At 26.3% G+C, this 25,263-nt stretch overlaps 2 protein-coding genes across 5 annotated transcripts; both read right to left on the minus strand.

Annotated features, from left to right (window-relative positions):
- Window positions 1-10,294: 10,294 nt before the first annotated feature.
- Window positions 10,295-16,435, minus strand: LOC132935513 (U6 snRNA-associated Sm-like protein LSm2). 4 transcript variants are annotated; one of them, XM_061002091.1, is made up of 5 exons: window positions 15,264-15,616; window positions 14,487-14,534; window positions 10,982-11,049; window positions 10,811-10,901; window positions 10,295-10,751 (listed from the first exon to the last, which is right to left on the minus strand). In XM_061002091.1, the coding sequence occupies exons 1-5, from the start codon at window positions 15,264-15,266 to the stop codon at window positions 10,632-10,634; spliced, it is 330 nt and encodes a 109-aa protein (XP_060858074.1). In that variant the 5' UTR covers window positions 15,267-15,616; the 3' UTR covers window positions 10,295-10,631. The 4 variants fall into 4 exon arrangements, with proteins under 4 accessions (XP_060858074.1, XP_060858075.1, XP_060858077.1 ...); XM_061002092.1 differs by lacking the exons at window positions 14,487-14,534; window positions 15,264-15,616 and adding an exon at window positions 16,201-16,435; XM_061002094.1 differs by lacking the exon at window positions 14,487-14,534 and having other exon boundaries at window positions 15,401-15,613.
- Window positions 16,436-18,374: 1,939 nt separating this feature from the next.
- On the minus strand, window positions 18,375-23,187 carry LOC132953619 (uncharacterized). Its single transcript, XM_061025995.1, has 7 exons — window positions 23,134-23,187; window positions 20,869-21,009; window positions 20,649-20,798; window positions 20,366-20,408; window positions 19,230-19,417; window positions 18,989-19,154; window positions 18,375-18,900 (listed from the first exon to the last, which is right to left on the minus strand). The coding sequence occupies exons 1-7, from the start codon at window positions 23,152-23,154 to the stop codon at window positions 18,650-18,652; spliced, it is 960 nt and encodes a 319-aa protein (XP_060881978.1). The 5' UTR covers window positions 23,155-23,187; the 3' UTR covers window positions 18,375-18,649.
- Between the last annotated feature and the right edge of the window lie 2,076 nt (window positions 23,188-25,263).

Here is a 25,263-nt window from a genome sequence, read left to right on the forward strand (position 1 = left end):
AATGAGCAATAGTAATAGCCGTTGATGAATTAACTTATTTTGTCAAACAATATAAAAGTATGTATTTTTAAAAAAAAAATTGTTTACGTTAAATCTATGATATTATATGCATATAATTAATGTTCTTAAACCTAAAATATGCAAATTTGTACAAAAAATATTCAAAATTATGCAACAAACATTTTTGTATTTGTAATATACGTAGGTACTATGAATCAAATTTGTATCGAATCAGATTTTCAATATGCACTTTCTAAACAAATATGCAAATGCTTAAAGTTCCGAGCCTTAGGTAATAACTAATAACATACTTACATACCTATACTTTCATATTTTGTTTGAATCAACTTAATATTAAATATAACATTTCTAAACACTGTAAAATGACAACATTGATTTCAAAAACTTGTATGATTAAACATAGACTATGAACATAACTAAACTATGGCTAGACTTAGAGACTTGAAAGCTTTAAACACAAAAATATGAGCAAATATGTATACACTAAAACAAACAATTTTGACAGAATTTATTGAAAAATGTATTTAATTATTATTAATTTTCCCTATTGCTCCAATGCTTGAGCAAAAAAAAAACGATAGGGCAACAGGAGGGTTTAATATCTGTGGCATGGATCATCACATGGAAGTCACACAATATTTACACAACATTGGTAAAATATATCACATTTGTGTAAGCAATTTAATTTTTAAGCTACATTTTTATGCATTTTTTTTGCTTTAATAAGTAGAAAACTTATAACCTTATTAATTAATTATAACAACATCAAAGTCCCAATCATGATATCAAACATAATTATCAAGTATTTTAAATATGTCAATTGCATCAGTAAAAAAATATTGTAATATATTCTGAGTGGTGAATAAGGTTAAGTTAGACCGGGATTGAACATTTTTTTAGAAGCATTTTCTGGCTAGATTTAGGGCAATTTTAAAACTTTTAATTTAATTTAAATAAATAAATATAAAATTGAAAAGTGTACAATTTTGATAAGAAAGGATATAAAGACAATTAATTGTTGAGCCAATTAGTAAATTTTATTATATTCAAATAAGCATGGAATCAAGATATGCATGGCAAAATAAATTTTAAATCAAATTCATTATTTCCGAAAGACTATTAATTTTTAAACTTAATTTAGTACCTATTAATAAACGTGAATATAAATAAACTGTGTACAATTTTGATATATAAGGATCAATATTCACTAATAAAATGACACATTATTGTTGTCATTTAGTAAATTTTATTATACTAAAATGATTGAGCTATTAAGTTATGTATGCACTGAAAAAAATTGGAGTGGTTTAGTTAACAAAATTTGTTGTTACATTATACTGATTTATTTTCCGTCACCCAACCGACCTATCTTTAGTCATTAATAATTTCGAACTCGAGGTAATTAGTTAAATCAAACATAAAATAACCAAAGACAGGCATGTATACAAGGGGGGGGGGGTCAATCATTATTCAATTTTGGTGTAAAAAAAAAATTAAAAATAAGGAAGAAACTGAAAGTGAATCGAGTAATATTGAAAATATTGCAACCGAAGTTGATGTACCAAACGCTTTGCAGACCCAACTTGATACAAATATAGACAATGAATCATTAAAAAATTATTCTCTGGATACTGGATTATTTTTATCAGCTTCTAATAATATAAATGATGCAAAAAAATACGAGTTATTAAAAAATCCATGGACACCACCCAAAAATTACCAATTTCCCATCAAACAACAAAGGCGGCTGAAATTTCAATTAGATTGGTTAAACCGTTTTTCCTTGGCTTTTTTACTCCGAAAAAGTGCAAGGTGCCCTGTGTAAATGCTGTGTACTATTTGCCAATAACAGTGTTGGTAAAGGGATCCATCAAAAATTAGGTGCCGAAAATTAGGTATTATGTTGCTGTACAATTTGTATTGCTATATTTTGTAAACCCCCTCCCCCTCCCTCTTTATTCTGTGTACGTGCCTACCAAAGATAATTTTTCTAGTAACTCATGCTGACTTTTGTTATGTATATTATTATATACATATTGTTTTATTTATTTATTTATATTTTAATACTTTTCTCAATTGCATACAAAATATAATTCATACTAAGAATTGAACACATGAATTTATTAAAATTATCTTCCTTCTGTAAGAAATAGAGCTTGTTTTGAAGGTAGAGGGTTAACTGTTTCATAATATAATGATAATTAACATAAGATTAGATATCTATATGAACAAATAAAATAAGATCGGACCTGGAATCATCAATAGATCCACACTTAAACTAGAGACAAAAATAACCATTTGATAACTGACATTTTGGCATTAGAATATTTACAGATAATCTTTTTTTTTGTAATAACCAGACATAGAATTAAAATAAGTAGGACCTAGGAAGTCCACGAATCTTTGACCGAAAGGTTTTTTGAAAAAAATTTCTTTGGTATCAGAAGCTACAGTTTCTCTTTTATTTACCATTTCACAAATTATATTGTTATCATGTAGGTACAAATAATTATTTATTACCTACAAAGTAATATTTAATTTTATATTAATTTTATCAATTTAGTGATCCAAATTTTCATTCATAAAAAATAGTAATAATTATAAATATAATATTGAAATATAATAAATTAGAAATTTAAAAATTTATAATTATTGGTCAAATAATTGAAATTTCAATATCAAAAATTACAAAAATAATTGCAATTAAGTAAAAATTTAAGAAAAATGGAATACGTGATTTGTTAAATGGGTCAAATCCACGTTCAAATGGTGCTGATTTATTGTAATTAAATTTTATATTTATATTGTTTGAAATTATAATTGAGAATAAAATTAATATAATAATAAATATTGTTAATATTGAAATTAAATTAAATATAATTATTTTATTTAAAAATTAAACTTTTTGATTGGAAATCAAATATACTATTTGTATATTTATAAAATTAATTATTTCATCAGTAAAAAGTTATGTATAAAAATAATCAAATAATATCAATGAAGTGTCAATATCATGCAGCTAATTCAAATCTAATATGGCGAATATATTATGAGAAATGTAATTTTATTATACGTAATAAATAAATTATTAAGAAAATTGTTACGATAATTACATGTAAACCATGGAATCCTGTTGCTATATAGAATGATGATCCAAATATTGAATCAGAAAATGTAAATGTTGCTTGGTTATATTCTAATATTTAAAGTATTAAATAATATATCACGGAAAAATTTATTTATTCGGAAAAATCACGAAAATTAGCAAATTATTTTGAGTTGAGAATTCATAAAAATTTTTCTTTTTAAATCTAATCTTTGAAAATGTAATACAAGATTATCCATAAGTTTGTCTACCTTTATCAAAAAAAAAAATGTCTACAAGAAAGTCAAATTAAATTTTTATGAGCGTTTGAAATTTATATTTTTACAACATTTGATATTCACTTGATTTCTCGTGTAACAATTTTCTTATTTTGTTGTAATTAAAAAACGTATTACTGTAAATACTTGAAAATTTCACTGAATGTTTATATTAGCATTTTCTATACACGATAAAATTTTGAAAATAATTTCACACTTTTTTAGCTGTTTACAGACATTGTCAGTTTTCAATTTATTTAGTTTTTTTTTCTATAAATATCAATAAAATTATTGTTTATTTATTTGTTGGGTAGAAAAGCGTGACAATTTTATGCAAGGCTCCTAATGTATTGTTACAATAGCAGTTGAAAAATATTAAAAATGCATATGCACAATTTTTTTTTATGAGCATTTAAAGTTCAAATTTTGACAAAATTTATCAAATTTCAAATTCAATAATTATTTTATAGTTAAAAATGTATAAAATGTTCAACTTTTATAGCTAAGGATTGAAAATTTAAAACAAGGCTCCGCGTAAATAAGTTATAAATAAATTACTTTAATCACAATAATATCATCAATTATACTTGGTAATATCATAAGCTGACTAACCGTTTTCGCTCAGAATCGTTTTTCTTATACAATATTATACATTGAATATAGATATACATTATATAATACTATATAATATAATAATAATATTATAATATTACATTATATTATTAATATTACACATTGTACCATTGAATTCAAATTTAACACCATCCATTACAGTGAACCACTTGTAACCTACTGTACAACAGAGCGACATCCACTTACCCACCTTTTATTTTATTTAAATTTTTTAATTTTTATTCAGTTTTATAACTAATTCATGTTAATTTTTGATCATGCTGTCTTTTTGCTTTCTTAAAAAATAAATGTGCTTCATTTTTGCTTTTTTAAAACAATTTTGTGCTTTTTTGTTATTTAATATGCTTTAAAATCCGAGCCCTACTTATATATAACTATTGCTACAACCAAAGAATGTCAATCAAATTTCTTTATTAATAACTGTACCTCTGTATTTCAATTACATAATATTATAAGGTAATATATAAAAATATTATAACAAAGCAACTATTTTTTTTTTTTGACATAAATAATAATAAAAAGGTGAGCAAGTGGGCGTCACTCAGATGTACAGTAGGTTACAAGTGGGTCATTGTAATGGATGGTATTAAATTAGAATTTAATGATACAATATTATTGTACAAGAAAAACGATTCTGAGCGAAAACGGTCAGTCAGCCTATGATATTACTAAGTATATTTGATGATAATATTATTGAGAATAAAGTTATTTATAAATAACCTATTTATGAGAAACCTTATTTTAAATTTTCTATCCTTAACTATACCTAAAAGTTGAACATTTCAAAGATTTTTGACTACAAAATAATTATTAAATTTTAAATTTGATAAATTTTGTCAAAATTCGATATTTAAATGCGTATAAAAAAAACTGTACCTATGTATTTTTAATATTTTTCAACTGATATTGTAACAATATATCAGGAGCCTTATTGTATTACATTTTTATGATATTTTACCCAAAATATAAAATTTTATTGAGTATTAAATTTACTTTTGAGACACTAAAAATGCTTCAATTTTCTTCAACAGCATTTTTTCATAAAGTTTTATTGATATTTATAGAAATTAAAAACTAAAAAAATTGAAAACTGACAATGTCCTTAAACGGCTCAAAATGAGTCAAAATTTTTTTTTGTGAAATGTATTTTAAATTTCATACAACGAATGTTATAAAATAATAATTGTATACGACAAACAGTTCTTAGCAAAGCCTATAATTGTCATAACTGTCTGTTAGCCTACATTCCTAAGTATTAAGTTTTTTTTATTATACAATAATTGCTTTAAACCTTATTTAATATTAGTAAAACAGTAGGTTGAATTTAATTTTATTGAAAATATTATATTTGATATTTAGTAGCTAGAATAGTTTCAAGTAACCAAGAAAAAAATTTTTATATTGCAATACATTTAACTACTATTGTTATTCTTTATTTAAATATGTACAAATTTGAACTTAAATTATCTATTAAAAAAAAAAAAAAACAGTGTTTATATGATATTTAGATTTTTTTGGTTACAGTTTGAAAATATACTCATGAGTTATGAGAAATATTTTAAACTATAAAAATCAAATATTTTATAAATTTTAGACTTTATAATAATTTGCAAATTTTTGTGACTATAGGTAATTTTAAGAAAAAAATGTGACCTAACTTGACGCTACCCATTATTTTCCACTTATTATTATGGAACACATTTCTGTTTTTAATAGAAGTGGGCACAAGTTTTAACCAGTCCAAATGGGTAACATAAAAATAATGTTTTCTTATGCCTATAAATAACTCAAAGAGAGTCGCAATATTTCGATTATTTTATAGTGCATAGACAAGATTCACTTTCCAATCAGAAAATATGCTGTTGAAGATAATTGAAGCATTTTCACTGTCCCAAAATGAGTGATAACTTTTGAAGTTAGACACAATTCCTTTTTGTTCATAATATAATTCTAGCTTATGTTATTATATTAGTTATATTATAATGTTTTCTTTTAGATGCGTTACGTATTCACATAGACCATGGTGTCGCGCATATCTAATTATTATATTTTCTTATTATGAATTAACAGTGATTGAATAATTATTTAATGTTGTCAAGTGTATTATAATAAAGAATTTGCATTGCAGTTGTTAATTAGCAATATGGTTTTTCTTTTTAAAACAATAATAACCAGGACTCGGAACTTAATGCGCTAAAAAATATTTAAATATATGCATACATATGCACTAAAAAAGCTTAAATATGCAATATTGTTATGTAGTATACTATGCAGTTAATTTAAAACATGTATTTATATATTTTAATTATGTATAATTTTTATTTTTGGTATGTAGACCTTGAAAATTTTTTCAATTATTCACAGATCTAATTATAAAACAATTTAATGTATCAAATAGGTACAGCAAATATTAAATCATGTTATATATTTACCTTAATTACCTATATTGAATGATTAGATTGTTTATACTGGGTCGATAAATTGCAATCAATTCTGAGATGTGAGGCGGCTCTTTATTTTTAAATTGTTTAAATTATTGATTTACTAACATAGTATGCATTAATATGCTTAAAATCTTTAAACATACAAAATCATGTAAATTTAGTCAAATATGCAAGAATATGCATCATACATTTTTATATTTAGATTGTATGTACTATGAAACAAAATTGTATCAAATCAGATTTTTAATATACCGTTAAATAAGTTCCGAGTTCTGGTGATGAGAAAAAAAAACAACTCATCATTGTAAAACTAATACATTCATCATAAATTATTTTTTGAGATAAAAATTCATAACATTTTTCTTTTAATAGCTAACATAAAAAATGTTAAAAGAAAATTCCTTACCAGTTTTTCTATCTTTAACAAAAAATTATCCAACATTATTGATGAATAACTAATGAAAGTGCATGAAGACTATCCTCTTGTACTTTTATTTTACAAAAGGTAATTTTCATAGCTTTTGATGGAGATAGACAGTTACAGCGTTTTTAAATAATAAATTAACTAAAATCATAACTTACTAGTATAATGCTAAATATATTATTAAAACTTATATAAACTAAATGAGACTAATTTTAACACACTAATTAATACAATTAAGACTATCTTTAATCGAGACCATGTAAACGTGATAATTTTATGCATACGTTTACCTCATCTGCCCGAGTAACCAATGGCAACCATATACAAAAAAGTTTCAATTTCCACAGTGTTTTTTATAGAAATGGATATTTTTTCATAAAGTTTCAATCCAGTTATCATATAGCTATTGTAGTATTTAGTTGTGTTCATTTTTGGGTATATTAATTTTTCAGTTCTTGTGTTATAAGTATGAACGACCGGTTGTATTAAATTTTTTTTTGACATGTAATATAGAGTTTTTTTATAATATAATTGTTTTACTTTAGTATTTTGGCTTCGGAGTATAAATTTTTGGATGAGTGAAGCCTAGGTTTGTGATAGATTATTTTTAAGGAGGTGTTTTGTGCTATCTGTAAACAATTTATATGGGTTTGTGCCGCGTTACCCCAAACTACTATACCATATTCTATCAGGGATTGGGTTAAATTATAGTAAGTATTTTTTAGCCAGTGAATATTTAAAAAGTGTTTTGACATGTTGTAAAATGTGTATAATTTGTGCAGTTTCATATTAAGCTCCGATATATGAAAGTTCCATCTTAAGTGTTGATCAAATGTGACGCCTAAATATTTGGTTTTAACAACTTTGTTTATACTTATACAACTACACTGTGAAAAGGATGTATATTTTTTGTCATGTACTTTTATACTAGACATATTGGGCGATGTTTTTATTGAATTTGAAAATGTGATGTAAACAGTTTTGTTATAATTTAGAGATAAATTATTATTAGAGAACCATTCGATTATTTTGCTTAAAGAATTTTCTGCTATATTAGCTACTGAATGCCATGTTTCACCTGTCACAACTATTGCTGTATCATCTGCATAAGAATATATACTTCCATCAAGTTTTAAGTTGGATAATTCCAGAACATATACTATATATAGTAACGGTGATAATACTGTGCCTTGCGGAACACCACAGGTCATAGTTTTACTCTCACTTAAGATATCGTCTATTTTAACTCTGTGGCGCCTGCAGTCTAAGTAAGATTTAAATAATAATAGAGCTTTTCCTTTGATGCCTATTTTATTGAGATATCTTAATAATTTATTATGGCTTACTGAGTCAAAAGCTTTGCTCAGATCCATGAATATTCCAATTGTTTTTTTTTTTTTGTGTCTATAGAGTGTAATATTGTTTGGGTTAAGCTTGTGATAGCATCTTCAGTATTAAAACCTTTTCTAAAACCAAATTGTGTTGGTGGAAGTAACATATTTTCTTCTAAGTAATTAGCCAATTTTAATTTGACCACTCTTTCAAATATTTTTGAAAAAGTTGTCAAGAGGCTAATAGGTCTATAATTTTCTACATTAGTCTTATTTTCTTTTTTATGTATAGGTGTTATAATCGAAAGTTTAAAGCTGTTGGGAATAACACCGTTGTATATTATGTCATTTATTATATTGACTAGGGGCTTTAGTGCTTCATCATCAAACATTTTCACCATTTCAGTGGTAATATTATCATGACCCGGAGCGGTGCCCCCTTTTAGAGATAATACTATGTTTTTAATTTCGATTAGATTAGTTTTTCTTATATTAAGAGATTGGTGAGATACTGTTTCATCAATGTTATCAGAAGTAGGTTCATTTAATTCATTCAAGTTCTTTGTAGTTATTTTTGCAAAGTAATTATCAAAATAGTTTGCAATTTTTTCAAGGTATGTTTTATTTGAGTATATGTTATTTTCTATATTTATTTGTAAATTATTATTTTTATTATTATAATTTTGGCCTTTTGTGGCTTCATTAATTGTTTTCCAAATTTTTTTGGGATCTTTATTACATTGTTTTATTTTGTTTCTATAGAAATTAAATTTTTCTTTATTAAGGATGTTGTTTAAGTTATTTCTATATTTTTTAAATTTTTCTTTTAAGGCTAAATCATATGGTTTTTTTGTTGACTGTGAGTGAAGTAAATCTCTAGTTTTGATACTGTTTAATATACTTTTTGTAATCAAAGGTTTTATTGGGACCGTATTTGAATAGGTTGTATAAACATTACATTTTTGTATTATATCTTGTATTTTTTTGGTGTATGATTCAAGATTACTATTAATGGAGGCAGTAGTAGGTGTGTTGTTTTATGTTTCTTTGTTTATTAATGATTTGAAATTGTTTTTGTTGAAAAATTTTCTTGTGTTTCTTAAATTGTCTGTGATTTCAATTGATTTTTTTATAATATATGGCATTATTTGAATAAAGATAGGGAAATGGTCTGTGATTGATGTTTCTAAGATTATTGCGTTATCTATGTAATATTTATCTATTTTTTTTATAAAGATATGGTCAATGCATGTTTCACTACCCTCCCAAACACGAGTCGGTGAATTTATGTACGATATAATATTATAGGTAAAGCACATTTTTGAAATAATAATTATTAATTTAATATTTATATATTTTATTCATTTATAATTATTTAAAATGTGTATGTGTATTTTCGATATTTTTGTCAATATTGTAAAACTTCCAATATTGCGATATAATATCGGAAAATTATCAATACACAAAATTATATCATTGCCATTCACGATAACGAATTTCAAATAAAGAAAATAAAATTCTATTGTAAAATTTTCAAAATATTATTTTTGTACAATCGTTACTAGATAAATTGAGATGGCGGTGGCGGCGCGATAACAGAAAACCAGTCGTTCTCTGTGTTTGAATATTATTACCCAAAATACATCAATAAACCAACAATTGTCTCAAAAATTATTTTACAATATTAATTTTAAATCAAATATTCTGATAATAATCTTTTATTTAAGAACAAAAAGTAGAAATTGTAAAATAATATTAATAATAATAATAATAATAAATAAAATTTTTTGCACCGAGCCGGGTTCGAACTGGTGACACGACGCGTCGTAGCCAACTGTGTGACCTTTGCGCCAGCGACTAGTTTGGGCTACACCTACTGAAAAGCACCACTGCCTCAATTTATCTGGCAACGACTGTATTTATATTGTGTTTTTAATTATTTATAACAAAAAAAAAACATGTTTAACCAACCAATGATTTATTTTTTATTTTTAATGAACTTCTAGTGAAGTAAAGTGGTTTCACTGAATATACATCTAATCATTTTTTAATTTTTTAATTTAATCTCAGATAATAAATGCATTATTATTTATTACTGTCATTACACATTTATTTCAAACAATTTACAATGAACAATAAATTATATTTACTACCAAAAGCATTTGAATTATCATGTGCTTACCATACTTGTCTAATTATATAAAAATTATAAATAATGTTAAAAAAAAGTGTTGAAACAATGAATGGCTGAAATGGAAATAATAAATAATAATGTAAAAGTGTATTTTGTATTTTTAACTTCTATAGGTACTTTAAATTAAATAAATGATACTTGACAAGCGGTTCTTATAGAATTAAGTTAGGTAAATAAAATCATTTTTACTTAAATGCTAAATTATGATAACAAATTAAATGTTATCGAATGGTAGTCTCCTTACGTGCAGCATCTTGTAACAATGGTGTATCAACATAGTTAACTGGAAGTTGTACATACCGAACAACTGAACCTCTGATGAAAGATTCTGACACATAACTCTAAAAAAATATGAATAAAACTGTTTATTTATATTTTTACCATATAATTAAAAAATTACCATGTATGGGTATTTTTCTGAATCATGTACACAGATGTCTGTAAGTTTGATATTCAAAAATTGATCAACGGAATGCAATTTTCCAGTGACACTAAAAAAACATAGAATTATAAATAAGTAATAACTAGATTTTGTACTACGTCTGATTAGAAACAAAAAGTTATTACTTACCACATGTCATTCTTAAGTTCAACTATAACCTCATACCCCACAAGTGTTTTAAAAAATGAGTAGAATAGCTGTGAACAAAAAGTCAAACATATTTTCTAACAAATATTAAATTTTACAATAGCAACTACAAACTAATAATGTTTTAAACCTCCACAGCAATCAGTATAGAACTATGTTTTATATTCTGAGCGGAGCAAAGAATGTATTGATTTTAAAAGGGCGTGTTTTATAACAAAAAAATTGTTTGTATCTATTCACGCGATAAGTAGTCGAAATATTGCTTAGATTTTCAACTTCAGTATCTTGGTTTTGATTTCTCATGGACCAATTTTCTTATTTTGTTGTAATTCATAAACAAATAACAGTAGATACTTGAAATTTACACGATATGTTTATTTTATCATTTTTTATACTTGATACAATTTTTAAAATATTTTGACTCGTTTCGAATTGGTTATGGACATTCTCAATTTTTAATGTTTCAGTTTTTTTACATTGTTACTATATCACTTAAAAAAAAATATATTTATCATACAGGGTGATTATTTTATCATGAAACACTCATTATTTCAAAAAGTATGAATTTTTTTGAAAATATTTTTTTTACATAGTTTCAAGTTGTTAGCAAAACAACGTTTTTATTGTTAAATTATATTTTTAAATATTTTTATCATTATAATGTTTTAAGTTTTTTAGGAATGACAACATAGAGTTTTGATTTCATATTCAAAAGCAGAATATTTTTCTGAATACTTTGATTCATAAAAATCGAATTTAGGGCGAGTAGTTTATGAGTTATAAGTATTTAATGTTTAGATGGGCGGAGTGGACATCAAAATATTCAAGGGATAATTTATCATGTACTTCTGAAAGAAGTGTAGTATATAAAATAAATCATAATTCCGTAAGTTATAAGTATTGGTTTTAAAATTTATTTGGTTAAGTAAAAATGCATCATCAATCACGTTGTTTATTAACTTAAAAAGAAAGTTGCTATAAGTATTAATTCTACGAGTTTTTAGTGATTCTAAGTGTAAAACATTTAAAGTATGTTCTTATCCTGAGTGGGGAGTTCTTGGTATATTAGATTTAATGCATATGAATCAAAGGACTTTGTTTTGTATTTTCATAAGTTGGTCACTGTGGCCAATGCTGTTATTTTCCCAAATTATAGGAGCATATTCAAGATTTGAGCGGATAAGTGACGTATTAAAAGTGAATAATTTTTTTTTTATTATTATTTAAAAATATTATTTGTTAGCTTGAAACTTTGTAAGCATATTATTGTATACAAATAATTATAATTCAACTTACCAGGTACCATATTAATAATAATAATATAAATAATAAATATAATATAAAATATCCTGACAAACTGCTCCGCTCAGAATCATTTTTTGTATGCAATGATATTATATCATTGAATTCAAATTAAACACCATCCATTACAGTGAACCACTTTTAACCTACTGTACGGCAGATCGAGATTCACTTCTGACTGGTTTTTTTTTTTTGTAATTAATGACTAGTAATTAAAAATATATTTTCAACTAATCATGTAATTTTGTATACTTCTGTTAACTACAGAAACTCTTCACAAAAATTGTTCTACTTTAAGGAATACAATAGAAAACTATTTAAAAAATTGCATTTATTCACCGAACTGTAAATCACAAAGAACATTTTATAGATTTGAGTACTAACTACTAGTGATCAACAATAAACATTTAAATCATTTTGGAGATTTGTAATTCATGGTTATTGTGCACAGAAATATAATATGAAAACTTATGGAACCTCTTTACTCTTATAAAGCTGAGAAGCTAAGAATAGTAGCGATCATGTCATTCTTCAATACAAAATGTTTTATGACTTACCAACCTACTGTATAAAAGGAAACTGTTCACATGTAATATAATCAAATTTTTAGTTTAGTTAATAATTAAATATTTAAATATGAGATAGGTACATAATTAGATAAAGCATATTATATTTATGTAATATTACATTTATTTATAGATCACATATTTAATTGTGGTTTTCCATGAATCACAACTTTTACCCATATTGTACTAAAATTATAGGTTACTATTTATTATAAATTATAATAGACCTATATTATAGGTATTTTGCTACAATTACAAAAATGTTTTTATCAACATATTATTAAGTATAAATACTTAATTTAAAATAATTGGCCGACCATATCAAGTATACTTAACATATTATTTATATATCAAAGATAGGTACCTAGAAGATCAAAAGCTTTTGATCTCCTAAACACAGAATATTATGGATAAGTGGATTAAATTTTAAAAGAGTAATAGATGATCACATTGAAAATAATATGATTCTCAGCAAAGTTGTAACTATAGCTTCCTGACATTTCATTAAAAATATCCTATTGTTTATGGAAAAGAAGTTTTAGAAAGATAAAATTCTTGATAAAACCAAAATATTACTGCTTGAAAGTACTAATAGGTACAAAGTATAAATATTCATTGTTATAAAGTACTATAAAGTACAATGTAACTATGAATATGAGGATAGTATGCGGTCTACCAATGTTATGTGTTCTTCCTACCTATAGCTGGGAATCTCTCATCATTTATATTTATTATCTACCAATTTATATGTTTTATCTTAATTTTTCATAACGATATATATTTTATTATGTAACAATAAAAGTTGTGTGTAAAATATTTTACAACAGTTTTGTGGTGAAATAACTGTTTTTAAATAAATAATATTAAAATATTAAAATGCTAGAGTTTTATAACATTTTTTTAACTGAAGAATCCACTGTTAAATACCTGCAAGATTATGGATACTACCTTGTCCAAAACAATGCCACAAATGTGGCGATGAAGTCTAACTGTACCAAAGAAATTACCGTGGAAACGTAAGAAATGTTTTCCGGTGTAAAAAAAAAGGTTGCCAAACTACCCAATCGGTACGTAATGATAATTCATTTTTTACTTATGTAGACTCAAATAGTCGAAAAAATAATGGATTAAGTCTCAGTGAAATTATGAAGATTGTGTACTTCCGGGTTACGGACAATCAACTTGTACAAATAATACAATTTACGGGGAGATCCAAAAATACTATTTGTGACTGGATGAATCTCTGTAGAGACATCCCTGTAAGACTATTCAACAAAAGGCCACCTTTTGGAGGTCCTGGTCTGATCGTTCAAATTGACGAATGTTTGTTGTGGGGTGCACGGAAAAATAATGACTTGCCGATTTAAAAACTCCATTTATACCTAGACAAGAAGATGAAGAAGACACTAATCACAATTATGGTCGGAGAATTGGTAGACCGTGGGTAGTCGGATTAAGTTGTGTTTTGGAAAATGGTTTAGTTGATGCAAGATTTTTTGTTGTTGAAGAGACAAAGAAACGTTACATTAAATAATTAAAAATGAGGTACCTATGAAATAATGTGTACTGTTTATTGTCTATATTATTTTATATTTTATTTTCTATTTTTAAGGTATTACCTGGTACAACAGTTCATTCTGATTCCTGGCTTGGATATAAAGGTATATCTGAAAAAGGAATGTACATGTACATAAAACAGTTAACTATTCAAAGAATTTTGTAGACCTGGAAACTGGTGACCATACACAAAGAATTGAAAGTCTTTGGAGGCCTTTTAGACTGAAAATTGTTAAAAAAATGTGTGGTATTAATGAAGACCTCTTAGAGAGGTACTTCGTCGAGTATTGGTGGCGAGGATTAAAGAAAACTGATGATATTTTTGATGCTTTCCTTAGAGATATGAAGATAGGATTTGTGGATAATCCGTAATATCGATAATAGTACCCATGTACTAAAAATTAAATTTTTTTTATAGTATAAGATTTATAAATAAATTTTTTAATAAATGAATTTTGTTTTAATTTTGTTCAATATTATTTGGTATCAGTATTATTATGATAGACCACTTCCATTTTGGTAGACCGCATATTGGGAGATAGCCGTACAAATATTCATAGGTAGGTATTTAGATAAGTAAGCAGCTAATTATTGTTAAATATCTAAATTTTCATATAGTATGTTTGCTACTTGAAGCAAAATAAAAATTAGAATTTATAGGCTATCTACCTATTTTCACAGGTTCACATATTTGATTCAGTCAATCAGTAGGTACTTCTCAAAAATCGAACAGCTTAATTATAAATTATTGGTAAGGAGAGAATGTAAATGCTATTAAGATATTCTGTAACATACAAAAAAATTGATGCAAAAATCAAATGAGCAAATAAATTACTTACCATCTTCGAAGTCAAATGGACGATTTTATTTTTATTCTTAAGATATAGATAATAGATTCAATAATTCAAATTGTTATTAGGTATTTGTTACAGATAAATGTATTAACAACAAGGTTTATTGAATATATTGTACGAACCATACAACGAGTGACGATCGGAATGAAACTAAAAGCGGATTTTGTTTCGTTGTAATTTGTATCAATGTAGCTGAAAGCTGGTGTAAATAAATAAATATTAATAATTAAATACCTACCTTATAAATAAAAATCGACTCGATGCGGACACGACCACATGGGTCATGGAACAATATACGAGGTACGACTTACGACTATGACGTTATCTAATGTAAAATAATATTATGTAACATGTAGTAAATGCGCCCGGATGGAAGGAGAGACTGACAGTCCTGCAATTTTCCCACTCATAAACACTTGTCATAACCATGGGCATAATACATAATATTACAATAGGTATTACAATTTACAATTTTACAATATAATATACCTAAACTAAATTGCGGTATTGTGAAATACTTGAGTAAAAGTACTTCAACAAAGTATTTTAAATACTTTCTGGAAGTATCTGGAATTTAAATTCAAATGCTATTTTTCAAATACATCTTTTTAGTTTATATATTATATAGGTAATAATACATTTTTTTACTGTGAATTATATACTGAACCGAAAATCAAATACTTCGACAAAGAATAAAAAGAGTTGAGTAGGTATTATAAAGTTCCGCTAAATGATGCGGTGTAAAATATACATTACCTATATACAATTAAGTTACTAAGAAAGTGAATCTAGTTGGAGCATTCGGGAGGTTAAAAACATCATACAAATTAAGAAAAAAATGCTAATTTTTACGCAAAATCGGTTTACGATCAAATCGATTTTGGTATTTGGTGTAAGTTATTGTAACTCTAAAACAAATTACCGTAGATAGGTACATGATATTTTCACTGATTGTTTATATTAGCATTGTCTATACACGATAAAATTATCAAACAATATTGATTTGTTTTAAATTGCAGTTTATGGACATTTTCAGTTTTCTTTTTTTTTTAGTTTTTTTTCCTATGAATGTCAATAAAATTTTATTTGTTGGGTAAAAAAGCTTGAAATTGTAATACAAGGCTCTTAAATCTTAATATATTGTTGCAATGAAATTTGAAAAATATTAAAAATTCAGTCACAATTTTATTCTATAAGCATTCAAAGTTTGAATTTTGACAAAAGACCTTGGATTGAAGCACGGACTAAGATAACATTTATTATCATAAAAATGATAAACATATTTTTAATGGAGGTAGAATTAAATTATATTAAATTCCCTCATGGCCTCATAGATATCTTGATATGTTTAAACAAAACCAAATTGTTTCATTTCACCTCGTAGTTCTAAGTCACCTCGATTGATGGTACCTTATAGGTTAGGTTAGAATTTGACGTCAAGTCTAGGTACTTGCAATTGACTTTCCCACATTTTTGATATTATCCCCTAAATTCCTAAAAATGTCATATTAAAAGAGTATTTAAAAATTGTTGTATTTCAATTTTCAGAGAAGTAATTTTTGCTTATATCATATAACTCACCGTTTGTAGCAGTTCCGGAGCTGAATTTATTTCATTTTTTTGGTGTATTTAAATTATTTAAAAACGAATTACTGTAGACACTCGAAATTACTAACCAACGAATAAAATGTTATTGACATTTACAAAATAAAAAATTAGAAAACTTTAAAATTTCAAATGTCTTTAAATAACTCCAAATTAATCGAAATATTTAGAAAATTGTATTATGTATAGAAAATGATAAAATAAACATTTAATCAAAATTTTGATTTAAAGTTTTTTGATTGTTTTCCAGGTGCTTTTGAGAACTATTGGGAATTTTTGGTTTTTGGCCCCCCCAAAATACCAACTAGATTCACTTTTTTACCAGAATAGATGTTGTTGAAGAAAATTTAAAAAAAAATAAACCCACATCATTGATAAATTAATACATCCATCACACCACTCAGAATCTAGAAATGAATATCTAAACTAGTTACCTATATTAACAATAAACTAAAGTAATTTTGGATTGGAAATTTCAATTTGATGTTACTTTAATCTCGGATATTGATGAAATTATGATAGTTAAAAAATGTAAAAATGTTGTTAATAACACACATTTGTATGTAATTGAATATTTGGATATTTTTCTAATGAAACTGGAACATTAGTCTACAATATAAGTGGAATTATTAACCATTTAAATTTGAATATTAATCTTCTAAATTACAACTTAAATTGCAAAGTAAAAAAATTGTTCACATTTTCAATAATGAAACTTCTGTTCATCAATTAGTTAATTACACCAATTTTAATGAAATCAGTTTTTTTTATTATTATTAAAATAGAGAATTTACAATCTGTAGCATATGTACAATTATCAAATAGGATAATATGATATGGAGAATATTTGCATGATAGTATAATATATGAGATGGGATAGGCGATGTGATAGCAACCTTGTTTTCTTCAAAAACAGGGGTTCTAAACCTCGTATATAATATCATTCTAATACATTTGTATTAGGTAATTGTATCTATATCTAATACATTTTAAAATGCATGCTCTTTATTTTATGAAACCATCATACAATTCACCAGCAGAAGTGCGCGCGTCAGCGGCCACTTTTCATTCTCCCGACTATAGTATGTATAGTACATAATATAGCCATATAACAACATCAATAAATTGTCAAATTGTAAATAAATTGTTGCTTGCTTTTAACTGGATTAAATTATAACATAAAATAGTAAAACTATACAAAATTCAGTTAAAAAAAGTTTTTAAAATTATAAACATAATTGTAATTTAAAACTATTTATTCATTAATAATTTTTTTATTTTTATTTTTTAAACAAAATAACTACATTAACAGTCTGTAATATTATCGTTGACTCCAAAAACCGTAGACGTGATAAAATACAGGACAAAACCACACACTTTTCAAAATTGTTATATCCAAAAGCCGCACATTTTATAATTATTTATTATTTATATTTATTTAAAAAAAAAAAAATTATTTAAAATTTATATTATATTCAAAAATTGGAGATATAAAAATTTTAAACATAGTTCTAGACTAACTTAACCTTATATTTAATCACTATAAAATAATTGAGAACACAAATTCAGATTACAAGTGATTAAAATAAAATAATGTTATTAAATAGGTCTTAATCACTGTGATAGAGAATATTACTAGATAGAGTTTGCTCATATTTAAGTTTCATTAAATAAAAAAATATTTCCATTATATTTGGAAAAGTAAAAAATGTTTTCATCCTTATAATTCAACTTAATTTTTAAAATTATTTTTCTTCTTAAATGTATTACTGGCCACAACTGCATCCATTTAATATGCATTTCAACTTTTCCAAACTTAAATTGGTGTTTGTACAGTTTTCTTCAGATATTTCATATTGCAACGCATGAAACCAATTGCCATATCTTGCATTAATAGTTGCCAAATAATTAGTGTAAAAATTAAACCTCTCCATATTGTTAAATTCTTTATAAGTGTAAATCAATCTTTCTATGCCAGTCCCAAACTCTCTGATTGGTCCATCAAAGATACTTGCATCTAGGTATATTAAAATAATTTGGTTCTTTATAATACAATTTGGTACTTTTAACAATTATATGATATCGATTAAATTATTGTAACTTACAAATGTTAATTGTTAGCAATAAAAGTAATTCAACCTCTTGGAATTTATACAGGTAATGTATGAACAAATTAGTCAAGTGTACTATAGAATTAGCAAATTCTACATTGTTTGTTCCTAAAATTGATTTTATGATTTCAATCTCTTTTAAATACATTTCTTTGGATTCCTATAAACATTAACAATATTGTTGTCATAAGTATAACAAATTGATTAATTAAGAGAACAAAATTTTAAATATTACAGTATATTTTTCCTGATAAATATAAATGGTTCCTGGATAATCATATATTTTTGCTGTAAGCAGGTTGTTTTCTCCAAGTGAATGTAAAGAAACTTGTAATGCATTAGAAAAGGCAATCTCAACTATTTCCAAAAAGAACTGCTTTATTATTTCATTTTGGTTTATTCTTTCTATACCATCAAAGCCATCTAAAACAATGAATTTTAATTCTTAAAAACCAATACAAACACAATTAACATAATTCAAATTATAAAATATCCAAACAGTGCTATTTTAACTATTTAAAGTGTCTTATCAATAATGTGCATATTTTCTTAGGTTTTACAAAAATAATAAAAAACTAACTGATTTACTAATTACTAATTATTGTAATATAATATACTTTTATAATTCAATCATAATTGCTAACATAGGTAAATATTTTGTCATTTATATTTTCCTCTTCTAAGGGCTAGATCAGAGGTTCTCAAACTTTTATTTTCACGTACCACTGTGTGTTACCAATCAGTTATGTACTACTTATGACTAAAAAATAAAATAATAAAACTATACAAAAGTTTAGTAAATATTAGCATTGCTTATGAAGTTATGAATACTATAGATACTATGCTACGCTATGCTCACTGTGGTACAAAATATGCTACACTTAATCTACGATCCTGGTGTTATTATCCAGAATTGACTAGGCGGTGTATCTTATAATCTGGCCGCCTAGTCAGTTTTGAATGATAACACCAGGATCGCTAGTAGATTAAGTGTAGCATATTTTTTCTCTTTAAACTGATGATAATGGGAATAGTTATTGCGCTGCTGCTAGTGTTAGGTGGTTTATTTCAAATTTAGGGAAAATAGCTTATTATATATTATTATAATTTTAATAAAAATTTAAAATATATTAATTTCAAACAAAATTATATTTGAAGTTAATTGGAAAAATTATTTTACTCAGTATAATATTAACCTTATATTTTAAGTCAATAATTAACATATTCCTTGGAATTGAATGTACTTTTGTAACATGATTTTTTTTATTCTTACTTTTAATTTTTAATTAATGAGAAAAATTTTCTAAATAATAAATTGCATTGCATGTTATAGCTATTTATGTTTTTTTGCAATTTTTAATATTTAAAAACCAGACTTCTTGGCAGTGTCTATCATGAAAAAACTATCTATGATCTAAAAGTGGATGGATAATTTATCTTATCTGAAAGTAGTCGGTTTAAAATATTAAAATATTTATTATTAATTTAATAACTAAACTTTAAGTTATCATGAAATAAAATATATTAGATTGGTAACAATTTCCAAACAATTTTTTTGTTCTATTGATCTATTCCCCTCACCCCCCCCCCCCCTATTTTACCACCACTGTAATCACCATGGTACTATAAAGAAAAAAATATTAAAGATAAGTACTTGTTGATTAGTGGCAAAGTGTTCAAAAATCTCAGGATTGATTATATCAAGAGACATACAACATTGTAGAGGTTCGAAATCCATTTGAACAATATCGAATCCTGATTTTACTGCATTCTCATTAGCATCATATAATTTTAAACCTAAGACCTATAAAAAAAATGTACATGTTTACTTTTGGCAAAATATAATTTCATGCACGTACAAAATCATTTTGAACCTTCCAGATGATTTCCATACAGATTGTTGGAGTTGACGATTTCAACACATACTGCAGTGTATCTTCATTCATGGTTTTGCATAACTGATTCAATGATAATTCAAAAAGTGTCTCAATGGTATTCAGGGTATTCATATTGATCTAGAGAATAAAAATATTTCAACAATATTGCTATAAAAAATATTTAGTAGGTTTCTAATATTTCTAATATCAATTACCTATAGTATTAAAATAATATAGTCAGTATAATGTATTATTATGTTATTATTACCTACCTATAGCATTCAATTACCGACAGTGAAACAAATTAATATTATTTCGCCAGCACCGTAGTTACATACGTAGTTTGGGAGTTTGATGTCAAAAAGTCGTATCGTGATAGGTTTAACTTGAGAGTTTGTCAAAATCTTTTGCCGGTTTCAAAAAAGAAAAGCACGTTCTCAAGACTTAAGTCAACAAGTAAGTGATACAACAAGTAACAACGCGTTGATCGCCAGCGGTTTGATGCAAAAGTATTTTAAATTTTAATATACGGAGTGTGCACCACATACAATGCCAAACAGTGTCTAGAGCAAAAATTATAAACAAAAAGAAGAGATGGAAAGAAAAGGCCAATAGCCGTATATAATAATAATTATAATGATAGCAGTCTTCCAAGACGTATGCTATCTTTTTCTAACAACTGTATTTTTCCCAAGCTTCTCTCTCTACGATCAGTCCATATCGTTATGTAATGTCTTTGGTTTTTAACGTTGAAGCCAATCGATAAGGCACTATTAAGGGACTTTAAGGCACTATACTACATCTTTAGTGCTCCACACTCGACAAACACGGTATCTCGATGCCATGGTGACGAAAAGCGTCCGCGGTCCGCGTCGCAGATTATTGATTATATTCGGTGATAGCACGGAAAAGAGATTAGAGGGTGGTAGTGTTGAGTGGGTGTGGCATTGGATGGTTACATGGTGTTTTCATTGTGGGGTGGTGGAGGTTTACCCTTTCACTCATCGCCCGCGAAATTAATTGTTCTATAATATTTTACTATTGATTTATATTACATAATATTTTCTCTGCCGTAGTAGACGTACAATCAGACGGATGTAACTCATCGGCGGCGTTTGGTACAATGTTCGTTATTTTATCTTAAAACAAATACAACATGCCACATACCTTTCATCAAAATAAAAAAAAATGAATAAGGTGCAAACACGACATTACTGAACTCAGGAGCGTTCTCAATGGGGTAGGGGGCGAAGGGGCATAAACATTAGTCTCATTGTTAACAAAAATAAAGAAATAAATAGAACTAATATTCTTTCAAATTTAAAATAGTTATCCTTTAAAACGCATATTATAATGATTAGTGGAGTAATGTATAAAATTTAAAATAATTTCCTACTCATTGGCACAAATAGGGATGGTTTAGGGATCAGGGTATTTGATCCCTAAATTTCTGCCATGTCTCTCTAATTCAATAATGTATTTGAGGTTCGTCCGCCTAAAAAATGTACACTATAGTAGAGATGTTCCGGGTACCCGGAAATTACTCGATGGCCGGGTACTCGATATCATATTTAAGACTCGGCTCTTACTCGGTACCCGGCGTAATACTACATTTTTACTCGACTCATATCCAATGGGAAACGCTGAAAATCTATTTATAAATATATGCATACTCATTAATATAACGGGAAAAATCTAAAATTCTAGGGTAATAAATTATAATTTAATTTTGGTACATATTGGAAAAACTGAACATATTTACAATAGCCAAACTGATTATAAATAAATCATGTTTTTTTTGTACGAATTACAAAAATAAATCTCGTGTTTACTGTCTAATGTTCATATAGTTGATACATGGTACTTTGATAGTAGTATAATACCCATTTTGTATTTACATTTCTACTCAGCCAATACTCGATACCCGGTTAGTATAACAAATTTTACTCGGCCAGTACTCAGTACCCGGTGTAATACCAGATTTTCTACTCAGAACATCTCTAACTATTGTGCCTATGGTCTTAGTATCAAGCAAATTTTTTAAGTAGTTTTAATAGATAATATGTTATTTGTAAACATAAGAATGGAGACTTATATCTATATTTTTTATTTATTGTGCGTCAAATACATCCTTACAATGAGAAAGAAGTTACAATTACAATGAGGTTACATTTGTGTACTGCCAAAATCTTTGCAAACATGTAATTAATTAATTTCAAATACACTGTATAAGTAATTGAAAATTTGTAAATATTGATTTACCTTGAGCCGAAGAAGTATCATAGACCATTTCACAAATTGATTCTTACGAATTTGTATGGCCACTTATTCCAATGATACCACTAATCATCAACATTGCATTTGCCTGTGCCTCGGACATTACTATGTTGTATGGAGGTCCACCCCCAGTATCATTTCTATACAGTTTTATGGCTGAAGCTTTATTTTTAGCAGTTATTTTTGTATCTTGCCATGCCTGAAAACATTTAAACTAAAAATCAAAAATTTTGTTGATAAGTAGGTACCTATTTCTAAAAACTAATATCAAGTGTAACCTGTGGTGCACTTAGAAAATGATTCAACTACACATGTATAATTTTTCTTTTAAAATCTTAAATCAATGTACAATTTTGCTTTGTTAGAATATAAAACCTACTTTATTATTTATATTTTTATTTTTATTTTTATATCATATTGTTATTTTCAAAAACCCCAAAATTGATATGTTTTTAAAATGTGTCAACTATTCAAATATTTCTAAATATATAACATTTTTTTTATATTTATATATAATTGCGGATACTTAAGACCAATTAAAAAAAAAAAATATTTTTTATTTAGCGCAAATTATGTTATAGTCAGGCCAAAATACAATCTGTGTAAGCATACCTGCATACCTCATAATATGTGAAATGAGTAATGACACCGCTGGTTTAATTGTTTGTGATTTTGTTGTTTTGAAATAAAATGTTATGTACGTTTCCAAGAATCTTAGCAGTAGTTTATCTTTAACTATAGCTGAATAACCCGGCCTTGCCCGGGAAAAAATGTTGATTAATTAACTCCTTTTGGGTATAATTTGCTGTGCACATGGAAGCAAAATCATATTTAATTTTAATTTTTAGCTATCCCGACTTACTTATGGTTATGTGAACAGTATATTATCAGGTAAGCAATCTACCTGTGGTAGATTGCGGTCTGCGGACACAGCAGGGTGGGTGACAAAATAAAACCTATATTACTATATTAGTATATCTTTATAGTTTAAAAAAAAATGTTTATACAGTGTACCTAAAATAGTATTGAAGTCATAGTTGATCATCCCGAATTTTTAGGAGTATTTAATATATTAATATATTTTGGGGGTTATTTTGTTTTAATTTATTTCTTTTTATTTTTACGGACAAATCGGCGTAATTTATTGTAACTAGCTTCGTGAAATAATTCGTTTACTTATATAACCTGCAACTAAAGGCAACCATAAACAAAAAAAAAGTAGTAATTTCCACCGCGGTGAATTTTAAGATCCCTGTTTGACCACCTCTTTAAAATATGAATATCAGAAAATCCTTTCTTATTGCTCATCTAGACCATTAAAGAAACCAATTATCCATATTATATCAAGTACGTGCGTTTTGTATTTTAAAACCAATATTGTATAATTGAATTAGATATTGCTTGATAGATGGCGCCACTATTGTATTCTTACAACCCCTTATTTTCCCCTTAAGTGGTTGAATTTCCAAAAATCCTTTCTTAGCGGACTCACAGTGTCTTAAAATCTAAAATAGCTGGCCAAAAGTCCATATTTCTATATCTTTTTCCCCTAATAATTATAAATAAGACCTGCTTACCTAACCAATACGATCATATCAAAAAAGTAATAGAAAAAAATTTATTCATTGGAATATTTAATGGTGAATGTGTAAATATACAAAATTTTGTATAAATTTGATAAATTATTGAATTTGTACTATAAAACATTTTGTACATTTTGTAACTATTGATAATTATGCGAGGAGTTGTATTGCGCTTGCTCAAATCGATCACCTATTTGGTGACTCGTCGCTATAATATAGGCGACAAAGTCATACGCTGTATCTAGTGTATCTACATCCATAGTATATGATCTAAGCATGCGGCGACGGTTGAGGTGGGCGATTATAATATTATATAATACGTTATCATGTACCTATACCTTTTTTTTTTTTGGAATATCCAAAATACGCGATACCTAATTGCAAATCGAAGAAACACTCAACAGACGAAGATTACAGATTATCTTGTATCGTATATAATGTGTATGTTTGACGTCTGTACAACTGTAGTTGACAACAGTCTGTTGTACACCTTATTCGGTATTTTAATAATTGTGCTAACTGCTTCGCGAGT

This window comes from Metopolophium dirhodum, chromosome 1, assembly GCF_019925205.1.
Source record: "Metopolophium dirhodum isolate CAU chromosome 1, ASM1992520v1, whole genome shotgun sequence".
Taxonomy (NCBI): Eukaryota; Metazoa; Arthropoda; class Insecta; order Hemiptera; family Aphididae; genus Metopolophium; species Metopolophium dirhodum.